The 21179-nt window shown below is 37.4% G+C and overlaps 1 protein-coding gene across 10 annotated transcripts in view; it reads right to left on the bottom strand.

Annotated features, from left to right (window-relative positions):
* The window catches only part of LOC146502043 (uncharacterized), a 32219-nt gene extending 11628 nt beyond the window's left edge, over nucleotides 1-20591 (bottom strand). For 2 of the 10 annotated variants that reach the window (XM_085134271.1, XM_085134272.1), the window contains exons 1-19: nucleotides 20102-20591; nucleotides 12347-12559; nucleotides 10502-10543; nucleotides 9120-9245; nucleotides 9005-9031; nucleotides 8374-8433; nucleotides 7993-8019; nucleotides 5186-6682; nucleotides 4904-5032; nucleotides 3899-4102; nucleotides 3755-3817; nucleotides 1665-1703; nucleotides 1318-1377; nucleotides 1142-1210; nucleotides 994-1029; nucleotides 817-864; nucleotides 615-668; nucleotides 467-514; nucleotides 88-369 (exon numbers count right to left, since the gene is read on the bottom strand). In XM_085134271.1, the coding sequence (XP_084990397.1) occupies nucleotides 88-369; nucleotides 467-514; nucleotides 615-668; nucleotides 817-864; nucleotides 994-1029; nucleotides 1142-1210; nucleotides 1318-1377; nucleotides 1665-1703; nucleotides 3755-3817; nucleotides 3899-4102; nucleotides 4904-5032; nucleotides 5186-6682; nucleotides 7993-8019; nucleotides 8374-8433; nucleotides 9005-9031; nucleotides 9120-9245; nucleotides 10502-10543; nucleotides 12347-12559; nucleotides 20102-20120 (3043 nt within the window). In that variant the 5' untranslated portion in view covers nucleotides 20121-20591. The other 8 variants (XM_085134263.1, XM_085134266.1, XM_085134269.1 and 5 more) reach the window with 6 other exon arrangements.
* Nucleotides 20592-21179: the final 588 nt, after the last annotated feature.

Here is a 21179-nt window from a genome sequence, read left to right as displayed (position 1 = left end):
CTGGAAAACAAGTAAGAACAAGAAAACAGGAACAAGAAACAACCATTTCAAAAGAAGAAAGAAAATAAATAGACATATCCTTCTCACCTTGAACCGGAGCATCAGCAGGCTCAGCTTCAACAGCTGGAGTCGGGACCTCAGGTTGGGCAGGAGCTTTTTCTTCTTCTGCAGCTTCTGGCTGTACAGGCTGGAGTGGCTGAACTGGATCTGGTGGAGGCGGCATCACAGGCTGAAGTGGTGGCTGATATGGTTGATACTGTGCGTACAGTGGATGCATTGGTGGTGGCGGAGGCTGTTGCTGATAAATGCCCTGTGTCTGTGGGGCTCCAGGATGGACAGGGTGGGCGGTCAGTACAGGAGCAGAGGGAGCTGAAAACAAAAACAAATACGCCTTTAACCTTACAGCAGAAGTCATTGAGCAACGGTGATTTAACAGTGACTGCAAATAGTACCAAAAAGTAAATACCTGACATGGTAGGAGGAGGGTAAGGATTGTCTGTGACTATGTGATGAACTGCAAGATAAAAAGCCAACTTTAAGCTGGTGCACAGTAAAGTCTTTAATTCAGCCTATATGACAACATTTCAGTGCACTGTGGAGATCCTTGTGCTTACCATACCATCCAGGTGGGGACGGGCAATAAACTGGTGCAGGTCTACAAGGCCCAACTGCAAAACATCAGTGCACATTTGCATTATTTATATAATCCAAAGCAACAGTTTACTGGAATAATACACAAACAAAGTCATATTCTTATTTTTATATTTTGGTATAAATGTTCTTTTAAATCAGGAGAAAAATATGAATGTTTTATACCTTCTTGTCCAGAGTCTGTGACCTGTTCTTGCTTTTTGGTCTTTGTCTCTGTGAATAAACAAGGTCACATTAAAAAAAAACAAACAGCAGTTTTATAAATACACTAACATAATTTGCTTTACTTTTGTGATACAGTGATCATGAATATGACATATTTGTGGGGAAGTAATTGCTTACTTGTTTTGGAAGCCTTGGGTTTATCTACTTTCTTGGCTTTTTAGAATTGAAAAAGGTACAAATATTTAAATTCGTAACGTATATGTGAAAAAGTAATTCTCTCCTGATTAACATTGAGACCAGTTTATGTAGTATTAAATCTTAGTACCTTTCAGAAAAGGAGGAAATCTTCGGATCTTTGCGATTTTCGGAGGCAGACCGACCATTCTGGGAAGAGCTGATTACGACATGACTGTGTTTATTACAATATCACAATAAAGGGAAACAATAATAAGCACATTATTTTAAAGATCAAATTCATATAAACATAACAATCAGTGCTACCTGTCTTTTTGGGCTTTTCAGCTGTCTTTAGAGTCTTTACAGTCCTCACAGTTTCCCGATCTTAAAATGAACATAAGGGATAAAAAAAGCAAATTGATAAATTATCTCTGAATCAAAAAGCTTAATTAAAGTTACAACTTCATATCCAAGTGATGCAAATTATTCTAATTTTACAGGGTGAGATAATATTGTTCCCTGAATTATTCCCCTGTAGAGCTTATGGGAGGTTACTGTGAAACATAATAATGACTTAAACTTTGTCTCTTGGGAGTTTTGCAGGTAACGTCAGTGAGTATATCTAAATAAATAAATAAATAGGAACTTTTTATTTGTTTTTTTACCATTACCTTTTCTCCTTCTCACAGCAGAAACTCTCTTGGGAGCATCTGAAAATATAAACAAAGCTAAAGCTACAAACTGGAGGAGGAACACAGAGGCTTGTGAAGAGTTACGTACTTATGACACTGCATACAGCAAACAACATGATGCATATCTGCATACATACTAGTACAGGTTTATGTTCCAGCATAATCCACATTTATAAACTACAGTTTAAAAATGTTGATTAAAGTGGAAGAATCAAACAAAAATGAGTATAATGTCTACCCTTTATTAAAATGCTTTTTTTGTATTGTTTAAATGACACAATGCAATAAGATGCGATATTATCATCACACCCTCCATCTAAATAATGTATTATTTATACAGTAGAGTTGTTTTTATGCACCTGACTGTGAGGTAAGAAAAACAAAGAGACTCCAGCTCAAATCTCATATGGGATCACTTTTAAGTTTTACATTGAGTTACTTTTTTTTATTTTCTTTGTCACACAAGGCTTTAAAAGCAAAAACAATCCACTTGGTTGATACACAGAGACTTAAATACATGATCTAAATGTTAAACATGTTTGGGTTCCAAGTTACACCCAGTTTCTTATGAGCACCATCACATATTCTACATTCTCTCTGTTGCACCATCTTTACATTAAAATTTAACTAGAGCTTGCACAAGGAACATATTTAGTTTTTATCGTGTGGTGAACAGTGATGGTGCATTATAATGCAATATGCTCTAGAAATCCTCAACAGAAAAAAAACAAGCGTTTCACGTGTGTTGAATATGAACACTGAAATGATACATGGGATTCTTTCTGCTTTTAAGACTAAAAAATACAAAAAAACCCTCATAGTTTTGATTCTGTATGCATCTGAAACAGTTAGAAAACTCAATTTGTTTTTTTGGTGTCAAATTACTGAATGAAGTCTAGATACAATCCTGGTTTACCTCTAATTTTCTAAAGCTCAATGAGGATAAAACTGAGATCCTCCTTAATGGCACCAAATCCAACCTTTTGAAGGCAAACCATTTCTCACTCACCATCGATAACTGCACAGTTTTCCCTTCTCCTCAGGTTAAGAGCCTTGGTGTCATCCTAGACAGTTCACTTTCCTATAAATCTCACATCAATAATCTCACCCGTTCTGCCTACTTCCATCTACGTAACATTAACAGATTGCTTCCTTCTCTTTCCACCCAGTCTACATCCATTCTTGTCCACAGTCTTGTTACCTCCCGTATTGACTACTGCAATTCTCTTCTGCATGGTCTCCCCCAAAAATCCCTCCGTAAGCTTCAACTGGTTCAGAACTTCTGCTCGCATTATCACCAGAACCCCCTCCTACCAGCACATCACCCCTGTTCTTCAGGAACTTCACTGTCTCCCTGTGAAATTCTGGATAATATTCAAACTTCTTCTGCTCACCTTCAAGGTCATTCATAACCTCGCTCCTCCTTACCTTTCTGACCTGTTAACCACTACCTGTTCTGCCCGTTCACTTCGTTCTTCTTCTTCTATCAGCTTGCTGTACCTTCCTTCTGCCTCACCACCATGGGAAGCAGAGCTTTCAGCTGCTCTGCCCCCAGAAATAAGAAACACTGGTTCTCTCCCACAGTTTAAATCCCAACTCAAAACTCATCTGTTCAAATCTGCATATTCACTGTGAATCCACTGTTTGTTAATTTTATCTTGTGCTTTTTTTATTGTTCTTATTCTGCCATTGTTTTACTAAGTGTTTTATCCTATTGTAAAGTGTCCTTGGGTGACTTGAAAGGTGCTCATAAATAAAATTGATTATTATTATTATTATTATTATTATTATTATTATTATTATTAATGTAATGGCATAAGATAAAACATGTGCTAAATGTTTTCTCACCAGGTTTTTTTTTTAATCTATTGCCATATACTGTTATTAGATAATACAGTTTCCACCTCATTAAAATAGCTTATTTTATATGAAATACACTTCATCATTTATTTCACTTAAAAACCTTAGGTACTTTAAAAAAACAGTACTTTAAATTCAACAAATCAGTCTTTTACTGACACTGTGTTATAAGAAAAATGTACAGCAGACATTATGAAACCATCACAGACCTTTTGCCTTAGCAGTCTTAGTGGGAGACTCTTTGGCCTTTGCAGAGTGCATACAGGGACATACTGGAATCACAAAGCATAAAATTAATGTTACCCTGACAAACAAATATGACAAAGCATTTATAATTCTCCTCAGGTTCTGACCTGTGGGTTCTGTCTTTGGCGCTGCCTCCTCTGGTCCAGGAACAGGTTTGAACACATCCACTGATGCTTTCTCATCCTCATCTTCGTCTTCATCATACTCCTCTTTCTTGTCTTCTTGTTCATCTACAGATTTCTCAGGTTTAGAAACTGGCTCTTCATCTTTGCCCTCATCCTTCTCCTCCGGACCTGCAGGCCGGGTGGTGCCTGTAAAAGCAGAAAGTGGCTCTATCATAGAATCATGTCACACAACAAGGAAAAAACGAAAGGATTTGAGGTTTTCTACTCTGTTAAGGGCAACAAAGCAATTAAAGAAATTTGAGCAGGATAGACTCTTGACTTTCAGGAACAATATGTGTGATGAAATAAAATAAGCTACAACTTACCACCTTCTACAGAGATTCCAATGACATTTCAGTGTTTTTGGTAAGCTGTAAATTGGCCTCTCAATCTTTCCACTCTTGCATATTTTTTAAGGAAGACAAGCACTGATAGTATTGCCTGATTAGGGCAGAAATAAATGTACAACGGTAAAACATTTAAATAAAATAGATGCTTTTTACTGCCTACAAAAGGTAACTATTAACAATATTTTTAGAGGTAATTGCAAAAGAATTTGAAAAATTAATGAACAAAACTTCTTATAAATTTACTAGCCATATAACCTCAATATGACACACACAGCTTTAATGCTTTTGAATCCAGTTTATCTGATGTTTCTCTAAGTTTGACTGACCTGTAGGTGGCAGTGCGAAGTCACAGATTTCACAGTCACACATGACATACTGCCCACTCTTTAATAAATATGTTGTTGCATCTTATTATTTGTCTTATTTGCATCTCCTATAATAAGATGCTACCTCTTTAAATTATTATTATTAGTGTTGCCTTCTATTCCTACTATCAGGAATACATATATTTCAGTTTCATTGCACATTAATAGGTTTTAGAAACAATACTGAATACATTTATGAATCCTTTGCACCACAACAGCTGTTTGATACAAACTTGTTTCTTTTGTTTCTGCGTCTTCAGTCTTCCCTTTATCTTCAGCCTCTTCGAGCTCATCCCCGTCATCATGGTCTTCATCAGTCTTTGCTGCCTCCTCCTGGACGGTTAATGTTCCTGCAGCAGCAGCTGTAAAAACACAGAACACAATATACTATGACAACTGTGTATTTAAAGCATGAAATATGAAAAATCACCTTTCTTGTGCTGCTTCTAGCTCATTTTTGTCCATCCTTCTTGTGTTTATAAGAACTAAATGTAAAAAATAAAGTTGTACAATACCTGCCATCAAGATTTCACTAACACCATCATCTTCTTCATCTTCATCCTCGTCTTCTTCATCCTCCTCATCTAAAGAGCTTGTATCAACATCCTGATCATCAGTTGTGTCATAAGAGTCACTCAGGATTGTTTCTCCAGTGGAGTCCTCATCCGTTTCAAAGGAAATGTCATCCTCATCATCTTCATCACCTAAGACTCCGCTGTCTGTGCTCGTAAAGGGAGGAATGCCAGCTTCCTCCTCCTCTTCCTCTTTGTAATCATCAGGGATGCCCTCTTCAGTGACATCAGGTATGTCTTGAGCATCTTTGTGTTTAAGGTCTTCAAGGATATCTTTGTCAAAGTCCAGGTCAAGGTCATCATCTTTAAGGTCTTCTTCATCATCTTCATCATCTGCAAAGTGTTCGGAGGATGCAACAGAGATGTCCTCGTCTGATTGGTCCAGCTCCTCCTCATCTTCCTCCTTGTCTGTGTCTTCTACAGCTTTTATGTCTTCTTCCAAGTCTTCATCTTCAGCAGGAAGAGGAGAAAGATCTTCTTCATCTTCATCTTCTTCCTCTGCCAGTTTGTGATCAATATCTTCCTCATCCTCACTACCAGCTACAATAGGAGGAAGATCCAGGTCATCGCTAGTGTCTTCTGCAATGACATCATCACTATCAGTAACACCCTCAGCTAGTCTATCATCTTCATCATCTTCTTCATCATCCTCCAGCTCGTCCTCCCCCTCTTCCTCTTCACTGGAAAGAAGTTGATCGTCACTGGTTTCATCTTCATCGTGTTCTTCTTTGTCTTTTTCATCATCTTCATCGGGTAAAGTTACCTCTTCGTCACTGTCTGTCACCCCAACAGGAACATCGGACTCAGAATCAGGAGATACAGCCGACTCTTCATCCTCAGAAGTGGAAATAGGTTCAGGAGAAACTTCATCATCCTCCTCCTCTTCCTCATCCTCCAGTTCTTCGCCTTCCTGCTCTTCATCTCCTTTGGCCTCTTCCTCCTCCCCCTCCTCCTCTTCTTCATGCTCCAGTTCTTCACCTTCCTCCTCTTCCTCATCCTCCAGTTCTTCGCCTTCCTGCTCTTCGTCTCCTTTGGCCTCTTCCTCCTCCCCCTCCTCCTCTTCTTCATGCTCCAGTTCTTCGCCTTCCTCCTCTTCTTCATCCTCCAGTTCTTCGCCTTCCTGCTCTTCGTCTCCTTTGGCCTCTTCCTCCTCCCCCTCCTCCCCCAATTCCTCCTCCTCATCATCTACTTCTTCTTCCTCCTCATATTCCTCCTCTTCATCATATTCATCTCCATACTCCTCATCATACTCCTCCTCTTCCTCATATTCATCTCCATACTCCTCCTCCTCTTCCTCATATTCCTCTTCTTCCTCCTCCTCTTCGTCCTCCCCAGCCTCCTCTCCTTCATCTCCTTCTTCTTCCTCTGCCTCTCCCTCCCCCGCTTCATCCTCCAGAACTTCAGTCATTGGTGGTTGCTTTTGTGTTTGCATTCCTATGACTATAAAAAATAAAACGGGTTATTCAAATTAGGAGAGCAGTAAAAAGTAAAAATCCTGCAATTTCTCTTTGAATAATATTGTATTAACACAAAAATGGTAAAATTCAAGTGTCACACTTATCAGTGTGAGCCATTGGGATGCTAGATTTTCAATACACATTACTATGGATTAATGATAACTATGACGTTGCTATACTGACAAAAAGTGATGATGGTTAAAATTAGTCTATTAAAATAGCAATAATAAAAGTAGAAATAATTAAAATGAGTCAATAATAATAATAATAATAATAATTTTGTAAAAGTCAGTGATATATTAATTTTGTACACAAACTATCTTAAAGCCTAAGCAACTATTGTTATTGTTTTGTATATTTTCATTAGTTTTTATTTTTTCATTTACGTTTTGTTAGAGTTTGCTTGTTTCAGTGTTATTATTTGAAATTGTTTAGGTTTAGCTGATTTTTTATTCGTTTATTTACAATCTGATTGTTTATGATCATTACAAAATGGGGGTTCTTGGTCAGGTGCAAAATTGAAATTCAGAATAGCTATTACAACACTTTCTCTCTATTTTTTTCACAGCACATTTGACTTGTGTTTTTTTTCGAAGGCATTTTTAAAAATTCAGTTTATTTAAATATATTTTCACACTAAGTTTTAGTTTTCAGTCTGGATTTAGTTAAGCAACTTCAGTGACTTCAATCAGGCTAGCCTGTAAGTCAAGGCACAGGTAAATTAGTGCACCCATGAGCGCACCTCAAGGAAGTGGCTACATTGTGTTAGCTCAAATGCTCAAAGGCCAAAAAAAGCTGGAGGAGCAGCACTAAAGGCAGGCTATAAATCGTGTCTCCACTGCCTCACTTAACAAGGTAACACTGGCCAAACTGCTGCTGCATGAATGAATCAGACTAATTTAGCCAGTTTGTTGTGGTTAGTGACTCACTCCACATGTGAGAGAATTTATTTCAGCAACAGAAAATTGAATAGGCAGTGACCTTACACAGTCATAGAGTTTAAGTAAGCTAAGGCTGCAGTTGTTGCTGAAAGAGAAGAATAAGTCTGTAAGAAAACGTCCGTAACCGTAAATGTAGTGCAGATGGTTCACTGCTTCATATGCACGGTTTGGCACAGTTCTTGTTTTTTTAATCATGTTTATTGCTATAGTAAAGGCATGGAGTAAAATTACACTGAAAACGGGGATTAAGGAGAACCTAGTATCGGTGATAGGCGTGATAAGTATTCCATTAATATAAATGAAGTATTTAGCAGTATAATTGGCAACAAAGTAAAACATGAGAGTTACAGACCTTTAGTTCGTGATGGTAGAAATTCTCCTGCAGCACAGAAAAAAATGATATATGTAATTAAAGAATTTAAAAACCAAATGTTTCACTTTTAGTACAATTAGTATACCAATTCACAGACACATTTAGTGGAAATTAAGAAGCTCATTTGTGGCAATTAGCATCAGTTGGTTGCAAGTTAGGTGCAAACAATCCTACAATCAGCAGAGCTGCTTGAATCAGTGCAACTAAAAAAAAGAGAGAAGTAAGATTCTGCTTTTAGTTGACTATTATGATTTTCGTTTGTTTCCATCATTAGTCTGTTATTAGGTGTGAGAACTGAACTTATCATTACTTCATTAAGTTTCATAAGAACATTCTCAGAAATGTATTAATATTGAATACCTTCTGTTTTCTTACTTTTCACCTCCACTTCATCATCCACATCATCCAACCAACTTGAATCTTTGAGATGGTTCATAGATATAGTCAACTTGGATATAACACCATTTCAGCAAACAAGATTCTGTCCCTGCTGGCATCTTTATTCAGGCATGTCTACGAATACCTTCCAACAAACTTTCTATAAACTTAAATAATTCAGTAAACTATGTCTGTAAAGTATGAAGCTTACGCAATGACATCTGTTGTATCTTCTATTAATACAACAAATCAAAACTTCTAGAAAAAAAAATCTATTTTTTTTTCAGAGACACATTAAAAAAAACTTGCAGTACATGTGTTGTTCATTGTAATGAAAGACATTAGTCAAAGCAGTAGCATGCCCCCAGAAACTGCCATTTCAAAGCTTTGATTTTTCATGCGTAATGACAGTTGAAATTACTTTTCCTGGAGGGGGTTTATGTTGGTAGAAGTCCACTTAAACCCCCCAGAGAATATATAATGCAGAGAACAACACATGTAAAGCAGCACAGTGAAAAAGAAGTCCAAAAAGCAGCAAGCAAGGCTGTTCAAATTCTGCAGCTGGATGATTATTTAAATGGGATATGCACTCAAAAGCAGAATTAGTACAAACCTTTTTTTCTGACTGCATATAGAGTTCCTGGAGAAGAAGAGAGAAAAGTGAAAACTAGCATATCATCAGATAAATTGCAGTGACAGAATTTGAATACGTTCATAAAGTCATGAACCTTCATCGTCGTCTGGAGCAATTAAGTTGGCAGCAAAATTCACTATTCCTGTGATTATGTTTGATGATTCGTCCACAGCATCGTTTACCGCCTTCATGGGGTCTGAGCTGATCTTGCTGAGGCCTCCTGATGGAGCATGAACATGAATACAGGCACACAAACAAAAAGATGTTTTAGTTACTCGTGAAGTTTGACTGAAGCTGTTCACCTGCTTGTTTTTGTACCAAGCCCAACAATTAAGAGTTCCTCAACTCTTATTGTCACATTTCCTCAATGCAGACAAAGCTATCATTCCTCTAGAGGAAATGAGAAAGCATGACGTTAAAACTGGGATGGAGCAACAGGAGCTTAACTTGAAAGGCAGAAATCTGCATTTCAGGAGTTTTTCAATCTTCAATTATAAAGAACAGTAACCGACATTCCAGTTTAAACATCACAAAGGGCTGCAAATATAGAGCATATTGCTGTGCAAAAAGCATTTAAAATTCATATTGACTGTCTTTCATCAAGTTGGTGTTCATAGTTTTAAAAATCAGGATAACAAGTTTGTTTTTCTTTTCATATTTAAATATTTTTGTTTATCTTTGTTTGAACGTCTTTATTTGAATCTGACATTGAATCTGCACATTAGAACTTGTGCAATAAATTCCTTCAAACTGAATTCAATTAAACTCAAAAGACTAGTATTTTCTGACTTGTTTGCAAGACAATTTGATGAAAGAGGGACCTGCATTCCAAGTGGAAATACAACCAAAACATTGTTCATGTTGGAATTACCTAGATGAGCCTTAACAGATTTTGTTTATCTTGAAATAAAACAGAATTTATACCAAGTAAAGCTAAAATATGCACTGGGAAAAAGGAAAAACAGAAATGCAGTGGAACACAGTTTGGTTTAAAATCTGAAGATTTCAGAAGAACTTGAGTTTCTTACTCTGTAGACTGAGAACACTGATGCTTGCAGTAAATAAATCAAGCATACCTGAATTTCAAATATTCAAAAGAATTTTTTGAAACAGAAAATGTGTTACTTTTACAAATATTAAAAAATTTTTTTGAATAATAACAAAACAAATACCACCTAAGAAACCAAGCAGGAATAAGTCCACTTCATTTATAGAACCTCTTCTAACTATAAACTACTCTTAACATGACTGAACACCTAGAAAACAGACAGAATCAAGCATGAATGCAGTACTAGACAAAAGGCAGCCTTTAGCCTAATTTATCATCCCTCTACAGGTCCAACATGGCTGCAAAGGACTTTCTAACATTGACGGCTAACATTACCAGTCAATGTTAGGGAGTTAGTAGCTGTTTTTATTAGTGCCCTTAGAAGAAGTGTCTGTTCTGACGATTTGGTAGCAGATATGGTGCCTTGCCTCTACGCCCTGAATCCTTAAAAACCCTCCTGGGTGGGTGACCTGGTTGGATGAAAAACACAGTGGCAATAAGTAAAGAATTTAAGTACAGTGATGAAGCAAAGGAAAATGAAGATAAAAGTAAATGGAGAAAAGAAAGTGAAAGGAAAGGAAGGGTCGTGAAAGCTGACATATTTGTGTTGCCATTAAGGTTATTTTGAACTATACTAAAACAAAAAACTGAAAACTGAATGAATTAAATAAAATTAAAGTAAAGGCATTGGAGTAGAAATAAAAATAAATAAAAAAAACTATACAGAATTTTTTTTTATATCACTTTTCACTGTAAAATTGTCAGTGCCACAATTTTAAGTTGAATTGAGAATTAAAAACATAATTGATTAACAATACTGTGAAGTGGGGAAATTGGTTTGGTACTACTACTGCTATCCCAGATTCTTTTGTGTATGAGCATTGGGTTAGAACGCAGCTTAAATGAATAGATTTCCAAGCATTGCTTTTTAATATAGTGATGACAAAATGACCCAGTGCTTGTTATTTGGTGGTGTTACTGTTACATATGAACATATGAAAAAATTAAACTAGCAAGCTTTATACCAGTTGTTCATAGTTGCAGACATCTGACAGTGTGTGGTAAGTAAATGCATTCAAATAAAATCAGAGTTAAAAAAATGCTTCAAACAACAGAAGTATCGGAAAACTGGGAAACGACTTTATCAGCGTAATCTTTTGTCCTTCCCATGGAAGCTCATTCACTCATAGCTGTATGAAGGTTCATGAGATTTTACAAATGATAAATACTGAAGCCACGTCCAACCAGATTAACAACATATTCACACACCTTGAGGTACATGTTGCTATTATTATACTAGCCTCATCTTTGGTTTAAGATGTGAAGATTGTTTGTGTAAATATGAAATGAGCTTCATCTCACGATAAACCTTATGGCCTGTTGAAGAAAAAAGTTGAATAATAAACAATAAATGCAAATATAAATTGCAATAAAAACTTTGACCTAGTGCAGATAAGGGACCCAGGTACTGTTGGGTTCTTTTTTTTAATGAGGCAAGACGAATAAACTCAAAGTATAAGTTTTCAAAATTTACAAAGCAGTTAAAACCACATGCCAACCAGACAAAGGGCATCACACCAAAACAGTAAACACTTTTATTATGAGACACATGAACAGAACATTAACATGATTAGTTAAAAAGTTGGGGAGTAGCTGTAGTTTAGACTTGGCTTTTCCCTTATTTGGGACTTGGTCTGGCTCTCGGCTCATCTTACATCTCCTGGATTGGAGAGCTCCCTGTAATGAGAAGAACTACAACGCTGCCCTACCTGCACACACAGACACCAGAATTTATGACCTCCAGTACTTTTCTAGACCAAGCTTGTGTTGTGTGGGTATGCCATCATCTTTCAACACTCAACTCTATATTGGCAACAAAACATAATGTATAATAACAGATGAAACATAAATGTATGAAAAAAATGAGGTAATTGTGAAATACAAAATAATGAGGTATATTTGCATTAAAGTTAAAAAGTAAATTATTCACAGTATACTGGTTCTCAGGGTGTTGCTTAATTATTTGTTATTAGTTTTTTGGCACAGCATACTATAGGTGAACCTATCTAATGAGACATAATTTCCTTAATTTGCTCATATACTGCTTAGAAATTTCCCTCTTTATCACTCCAAAGTGAATACAGTTATTGCAGCTGCTTTGGTCAAACCAGTCCCATTTGGTTGTTCATTGATTGACTTCCTGCATTAGCAAGTTTACCCTCAAAATATCATTTTCAACTCCACAGGAAACTGAAAGGCTGCTGATACTGTACCTGAAATGGTCTTGTAGTCCATTAGATCAAACATAATGACGAACACACAAGACCAAGTAATGATAAGAGCCAGAACCAAGATCCAGGCCAGCGGGGAGCTGAAAGTAGAGTAAAAGTCATCTGTAAAGGATTTCTTCAACACCCGCATAGGTGGTGCCCCAGCGTCTCCGTTCTTGTGATCGAGGACCATGGTTGTAGTGGTCGATGTTCGTGCTAATGAACAAAATATCAGAAACTTTGGTTAGTAAAATAAGCACAGCACGTTTTTAATTTTTTATCCCTAATATTCTAAGAAAATTAGTAAAATCAGAAGCTATGAAATCAAAACCCATTGCTTTATTTAAATACACATTACAAAAACTCTTCACTAGGAGCTACTGTTGGTGCAGTTACAGCCTGGTTTGCCACTTATAGCAGAGGTGAGCAGTAAAAAAGTACAAATACTTTGTTACTGTACTTCAGGTTTAAACTATTTGAGGGAAATTTATTTTTTTAGCATGTACATCTTCAAAGATCAAAGCAATGTAAGCCTATATAAAGGAAACAATGATGCACAAAACAGTCTGACTGGCTGAAATGGCATTTTTGGTGCAGATGTCTTAAAGTTTTGGTCGTGAAACTTCAGCACAAAGAGAGTAATGGCTGGGAGCCTGGTTTCTCCAGCTTCCTCCCACAGTCCCAAGCTTTTTGTTTGCAAGTTTAACAAGCAATTCTAATTTGGCCAAAGGTCTGAATGTGCGATTGAATGGTTGCCTCTGTGTGTTGGCCAGCCATAGAGCAAAGTGTTCATGGTTTACCTTGGCTGTCCCCTAGGAAGGTTTGGATTTGCTCCGGTCCTGTACGATTCAGATATGAGTGGGAAAAAAGTCATCCTGGATGTTGATACTGATGTGGAGTGGGTAATGTGTTAGAAATAAAAGAATGCCATCTTGTTTGATCTAAATTGTCAAACTACAGAATGCTGACTTTAAAAAACCTCCTGAAAAACCAAAGTTTAAAAAAAATGATATGGCAGGCTAGTCCATTTTGACGAAATTTCGGTGCAGCAACACAAATCAGTACTGAGTAGACGTATGCCTAACACATGCTTCTATATGTTTCTGACAATGTCAGAGCATGCACCTAATGAGATGATGTATGGTGTCCTGGAGGATCTCTCAGATCTGAACCAGGGTATTACTGAGCTCCTAGACAGGCTGAGGTGCAACATGGTGGCATCAGATGGACTAAAACATAATGTCCCACAGGTGTTCTCTTGGATTTAGGTCAGGCAAGCATGGGGGCCAGTGCCTATGCTAGGCACTTTCTGCATAGTCTTGCCACATTAGGCCGGGCGTTACTGTGCATCAGGAGAACCCGTTGCATGAGCATTGAATGTTACAGTGGTGATACCTAATGGCAATCAGGGTGCTGTTGCCTGTGAAGGTCTGTTTGTCCCTTGATATCCCGACAATAGCTCACTAGAGGACATTGGGCCTTCAGGCCACCCTCATAAAGTCTGTTTCGCACCAGTGATCTGCTGGGTGTCATTTTGTAGCACTGGCAGTGCTCAACCTATTTCTCTTTGTACAAAAGAGCAGATACCAGTTCTGCTGCTGGGTTAAGGACCTCCAACGACCCCGTTTAGCTCTCCTAGAGTAACTGCCTGTCTCCTGGAATCTCCTCCATGTACTTGAGACAAAGCTGGAAGACAAACCAAACTTTCTGGCAATGGCATGTATTGACATGTCATCCTGGAGGAGCTATGCAACCTCTGTAGGGTCTAGGTATCAGCTCATGTGACCAGTGGTGACACTGACCCTTGCAAAACTAGTAAAAAATTATTCCTGTTTTGGGGTTGTCTCATTGTTGCCCCTTATGCACACCTGTAGGCATTTTTATTGACACCTAATCAGCTTAAACTGACCAACTGACCACATCAATATGCCAAGAAATTGGACTGACTTGGTTCTATACTCTGATTAAAGAGTGTTCATTTAAATGTTTTGAGTACTGTATAAAATAAACTAACTAGCCTTAGTTTCTTATTATTCAACCACAGTTTGTGTTAGTTAATGTTAATGTTGTTAATGTTTAGTGTTAATGTTTAAATTTAGATTGGTCTTTCTTCCTATGACAGCTGAGATGGGCTCCAGCTCCCATGTCATCCTCAAGTGGAAAGTGGAAAGAAAGTGGATGAATGATTGATGGATAGTTTTAGTCTATCCTGTAAACGAGCAGTTACCATTCATGCCCATATGGTTTATTTAGACTCACTAACCAAGTGTTGTTAGTGTAGATTTCTTAATCTGGATTTTTGTATGTTTTAATTTATGTTTTTTCTAATGTATTGTTTTGCTTGGGCTCTGCTTCATACAACAGTTCAGCATAAAGAGTTTGCTTTGTCTCATAACACCAGTCACCATCCAGTTGTTCATATTTCTGTGGGTGTATTAAGCTTAGACCACCTGTTGACTCTCTTCAGCTCAGTGTTGGCAGCTACTGTGGGATACTCTGTTACTGCTGACTCAAACAGCTTAGCAGGACTCTAAACACACATAGAGCAATTAGGTTAGAGGGAGGTGTGTGTGTGTGTGTGTGTGTGTGTGTGTGTGTGTGTGTGTGTGTGTGTGTGTGTGTGTGTGTGTGTGTTTGATTTTTACTGGTCTTTTCAAAACATGAATAACAAGTTGTGGAGCCTGTTGTGAGATGACTGTAATGACACCATTGAGTTGTTGTAGTTTAAACTGTGAGTAAATGTTCTCTAAAATGTCAATGGACGTTTCATAGCAGTCATTTGATATGAAATAGTAGATAAACACAGGTGTTAATACTTGCATCACTTAATTTTCTCTATCCAGGATTTTTCAACTTTCTCTCTGCTCACAAAGTTTTCAGTCAGCACTAAAGAGCAGCCATCAACATTATAATAGAGTTCTATTTTTAATCTATTCCATAATTGCCCATTTATATGTTTAAGTCTAACCAACATTTTTCTTTATCAAGAAATTGCAAAATAGCTTACACGCGCGCACACACGCACACACACACACACACACACAAGTGCCTGTTCAAAGCCAGGAAAACCCCTGCCACCTGTAATATTAATAATCAGTGATACAGAACCTTCAGAAATACTGCCTGTGCTATGAAACATGTCTACATCTTTGTTTTTCAAATAATATTTCTTTATGTTTTTTAACAGCTTTTACTTTGTCCTGGGTATGTGCGTCTATCCACACGCCTAGTTGAAAGAATATGGACAATTAGTGACCACACTACAATCAAACTGGGCACTCAGAAATGGGATAGATATCTTAATAGCGCTAAATATATTTGATCACAAATTATGTAGTTTAGAGGTTGATGTAGTGTCTTGTAGCAATATTTCAAAGTTCACAGACTAATAATAGAAATTACTCTGTTACAGAATTTTAACCTGCTTTATACTTTTTCCTGTAGCAAAGGAAACAACTAACTGAATATGGCCTACATTAGGCCATGATAATTTCAGAAATCTTTACAAAGTTAGAATTTTTGGTGTAAATCTGCACTTATAGCTGCCCAAAGTCTTCAACTGATACACAGGCTTCTGACTGGCTATACTGTAGGTGTATTGACAGTAGTAATTCTTTGAGAGCCTTCCTTCTTTTTTCAGGCTTTTATGGATAGATTTGACCATGCACTGCAGTTCACTGATGATGTCTAGTTCAGCACTGTGGTCCAAATCCAACTTATAAACAATTAATCATGAATTTGACAAGAGATCCCAGTGTACTTGTACTTCTATTTTGTCTATCTTTTATTTTCTATCTATCTTTTTAAACAGTTTCATGTATTCATTTTACCAGTCTGTGAGCTCCTATTTTAACAAAACCCTCAATGCAGACATTGTAACACATGCAAGACAATAAAGACCATTTTTGGAATTTAGTACTGGAAATAAAAACATTAATAGCATGTGAATATGTCCTTCCCCTTTAGACTTGATATTTTCCTTGACCACTGTTTTCAAAACTCAACTCTAAATGGTGTGACCATCCATCCATGTATGATTCCTCCTTTTATGGCTGACCTGCCTCCATGCTGTGGATGACATTTCTGCCATTGCTCTCACAGGGTATCCATGACAGCTAAGCTCAGAGCAGTCATTAGGAGCTAGTGGAGCCAGAATGCAGGGAAGTGTTGTCATAACATTTCAGTAATGAGTGCACAGAACTGAACTAAATGCAGCAGAGACCTTTTAACATCCGGATGGTTGAGCCAGATAAGTGTTATAAATCAGGTTAGAAATTTGATTCCAACATAACCTACAACAATAGGTGTCAAATTCTCAATATTACAACAGAGAAAGTAAACAGGTTGTTTGCATGGTTTACAGACTCTATTATTTGTAATCGTTATGTGGAAAATAACAGTATACTAGTATACAAGTATACTAAACAACTGGGATTCTTTCCACCCAGTGGTTTCTAATTTTACTGAAAGTGACAGAGAGACTACTTCTCCGCTTTGCCTCACAGCCATCACATTAATTCCCCAACTATGAAGCATCTCCACAGCAAGTTCTTTGTAAACTCTTCTGACTGAAACTGAAAGAAGCATTGTTGCACCTGAGTATGTTATATTTCAATACAAATATTTTCTCTTTTCATTTCTAAATGCTTAGCTGTTCCAGTCTTTCACACATACAGGTCTTCTTAGTCTTGTAAGAAGCACCATCCGGTCGTTAAGTGATGACGTGACGAATCCTACTTCCGGGCCTAAAGTGTCTGCGTTTAATATGGCTTATGTGTTGTTAACATGTTTAATGTTATGTATTTTCTTCTATTTAATCTCAAAAAGCTCCTAAAACAGTCAGTGATGTCACTGTCACAGTCACTGTTGACCTCCCTCGGCTTTTATTACCGCTAATCATTTATTTAAGCTCAGTTTTTAAAACCTTAGGATGTAACTACAGCCCAGTCCATGCAGATATGAATGACTAACCTCGTATTGTGGATGGATTATCTCAGTTGTTCTCCTGGCTGAAGTTTGGTCCTTTTACAGCATCCTGCCATGGGATTACATTTGTTCCTGACCACCGAGAACACTCACGTTAACTTTTATCGACTGGAAAAAAAGTTAGCTTGTTTATATTATGCTAACATAGCTGTGTCGCTAGCGGTCACGTAGCACATCATTATACACCAGCTAGCCAAACTTCAGTAACCCTACAAACATCACTGCTGTTTAGTTTTCTGTCTTCATTTATGTTGGAAGTGATAACAGAGCTGTACGTTTTAATTTGTTTCCAAAACCCCGCAGTCAGGACATGCTATATTGTATTTAGATAGAAGCTAGCGAGCTAACCTTCTGCTAACTTCTAACTCCGTTAAATGTCATAAATTCCATTTTTATGGATGCCTGGATGTTAAACTCAATTGTTACACCTGGAAGAGCAGAACGCTGATCATTTTATTAAAGATTAAAGACTTTAGACATTTTTTCAACTCTCAGTAATGCCATAGTGATCGTTTGATATATGGACCTGCAGCAGAGTTTAGGCCCAGACACAGCTAGTGACGTCAGACTTAACGACCGGATTCCAAAGGGGAATGTAACTAAGCCTTTTTCCACAGTCAATTAAATTTCTTCTGAAAAAGAAAAATATTTATAAGATAACTGGCTGTCTTGACAGAGGCATTTAAATTAGGAAATAATCTTATTATTCCTAATATCATTGGTAATAATTACATCATGATGGCTTAGATATTAGGAATAACTTAACTTGCAGTGGGGAAAGAGACTGAACTATCATAGGTCAAGAGGCAAGGTACACCCTTGACAGGATGACACTCTTTCACTTGGATAACACATCGACACAGACCCATTCATGCTCACATGGCCAGTTAAGAATCACCTATTAACTTAAAGTGCATGTCTTTGGACGGTGAGAGAAAGCCAGAGTACACAGAGGGAACCCACAGGGGCAACATGTAAATTCCTATAATCAGGAATAAGAACATTAAAAAAAAAGTGTGGACACTAAGAAACTGAATTTTAATGCATGAATGTTTGTTCATTATTATTGGAAGTATTAGTTTGACAAATAAATACTAAAGTTTCCTGAAGCTTTTAGCATATGTAAAAGGCTTTCATTGGCACTTGTCATGTTCATCTACATCCACTAATTAACATCATAAAATGTGACTGACTATTGGAGAAAAGCATAAGTGGACCATAAAATTATAGCTTTGTTTTTTCCAACATAATTCTTAACGTGAAGATAATCAGCTCTTTATACTGTCATTTCAACTGTCATTTCAATAACAATAATCATCTCATTAGCATAAGTAAAGGGCCTGTACACCCACACAGCAGCTTTTAGCTGATTAGCTGCTTTTCTTTGTGGTTTAAGGCTGAGAGCAAAACAACAACAAAAAAAAAAAGGCTGAGAGCAAACATACATATGTATGGTTGTCCTACTGTACTCTGTCAAAATCTCCTCTTTGAAAAATGCCTTTCATAGAGCTGCAAAGGTTAGCCCTGCCAAAAAAATTGCATATTATTTGTCTAACATTTGATGTTTTTTGTCTTCCTATCTGTGGGTGGTCTTTTGTAATTGCCGAATACCCAGAGGAATCATCTACCATACAATGACATTTTTTTTGTTTTTTCCCACAACATCACGATCCCAGAGCACTCAGCAACATCGGATGCTATATTTGTAAATGTGCTTCCTTACATAGGATATATTAGAAAATCATATTTTATCCTATCAAGACTGAGAATCCACTTACTCATATAAATCACTTTCTTGCATACAGACAAATGTCTGTGGCGGTGATTGGCTTACTGTGCCCACAGTTTTTACTGGGACAGTGTATTATTTTTTCCCAAGAATTTCACAATATAAGTTCAGTCAACATAGAATACTGAATGGACTTCAAAGTATGGATTTGGATAGTCATTTCATAAGCATAAAGTATTACTGTTGGCCTGATTTACTATTAAGTTGAAACATTTAACATCAATTTATCTTTGATGACTCAAATGACTTAGTTTATTTACTTAAAATCTTCAGTGGGGAAATGAACTGCTGCTAATAGCTGCTATTTAGCTGCCAATGATGGACAAGAGCTAAATAATATGGTTTTTACTTCATTTTCTATTCTGTGTCTGTTTTGAATTGAGTAGCTGTGGTACCATCTTTTGTCAACTAAAACAATGAAGCATTTTAAATTGCCCAAACAAACTGCACCAGATTAGAGCCCATGACTGACTTCTTTTCCATCACAGTGTTGCTGAGGCTCATTGGAACTGTAGTATTTAGACCCAGCTGTCATGCTACAGTGACAAGGAATGGTTTTGAAGTAATTAAAACTAGTGGGCATCTTATGAACTTGACGGTGCACAAATGCCAAATGTCTGTTCAAAGATCCTCTTGTCATCTCATTTTCTTTATCCCAGGCAAAAACATGTAAAATGGTGTCACAACATCAGCTGATATGCAACAGCAGGAACAGTGTTGATGCTGACTGATCCTATACTGCACAGTTGGTGCCATGGGAATCTGAAGCTGCATTACAAATAGCAGATACATGATAGCAGAATATTTTTAGATACTTCTAATCATGAAATTCTCCTACACACCACTCAGCACAACATCACAGTGTCTGTGTGCAAAACAGACGTACAGTGCCCCGCAGAATTTCATATAAAATGATAAGAGGCATATTTTAGGCAAGAAGTTGTTGAAATGAAATTCAAAGAGTAACCAAGGTGATACTTTACCTTCAGCTGCTTCGGTCATGGTTTCAAAATAAATATTCTGTTACAAAACTTAAATCCTTTATGGAGATTTTGTTGCCATGAAAACAAATACTTGTGGTAAATCCTTGGATCGTCTGCACAATTTAATCCCAGTGTTCCAGTCCAGCAACGTCATCCAAAAGGTTTGTGATATATGAGAATATGAAAAAATTAAACCAGTGACCACCACCAGAAACCCTACACCCCTTTGTCTATTCTCAGGATTTAATCCTGCACTATATTTCCAGGCATCAGAAAGTTTTAATGGGTCTTCGTTTGGAAGAAAGTCTTGAAAGCTGACTTCTGTCCCAGTGGATCAGGCTGGGGAGACAGGCAGAGACCAAGTTAACGTGGCCCGTGTCTTTGCCCTTTGCCTGCTTAGGGCTGGGATTGTAGATAGAGCAGCTTGTCCCCCCACCCACACCTCCACTGGCTCAGACAGAATTAGACCGAGCACAGGGACTGACGGATGATGGAAGGGAAAGAGAGAAAAGAGACTAGGAGCGAGAGCTTCAATGTAACTTTATCCCACCAGCCTATGTTGCCGTTGGAGTCACATGGTCATAGTATGGATAGTGCTTTCACATGTGTTAAAACAATATGTAATTGTATCATAAACTCCCAAATCTGCGTATTTGTATTTTCAAAGTATTCAGTTGCAAACTTTCAAAGTCTGAAATTTTTACTATTGCATTCATAGTGTGTTTTCAATTTCTAAGCCTAAGGCCCTGAGTTATTCTTAGATCGGCTCACGTCAACTGGTATTCTGCTTTGCCTTTTTAGGCCAGAGGCGTGACCTTAACACCCCATCCCCTTTCCTTCCTTCCAGCCCCCGCCCTCATGATACCAAATCCTGCTCATTCAGACCTCCACTGCTCAGAGCAGAGCTGTCATGAAGTGGAAAGAAAGAAAACAAAGATCAGAAGAGCTGAATTGCTGGTAATATTTTACACCAGGTTACATGCAAGTTGCCAGTTGTCAGAGGACTCGAGTACAAGTCAGCTTAAGATTCCTCAATAAAGTAGTAGAAGTTGGTGATCAAAGTCACACTACTCACTCT

Source organism: Neolamprologus multifasciatus, chromosome 15 (assembly GCF_963576455.1).
Source record: "Neolamprologus multifasciatus chromosome 15, fNeoMul1.2, whole genome shotgun sequence".
In the NCBI taxonomy this organism is placed as follows: Eukaryota; Metazoa; Chordata; class Actinopteri; order Cichliformes; family Cichlidae; genus Neolamprologus; species Neolamprologus multifasciatus.
Note: the sequence above shows the minus strand (reverse complement) of the source record. Positions and strands in the feature narration are given on the sequence as shown.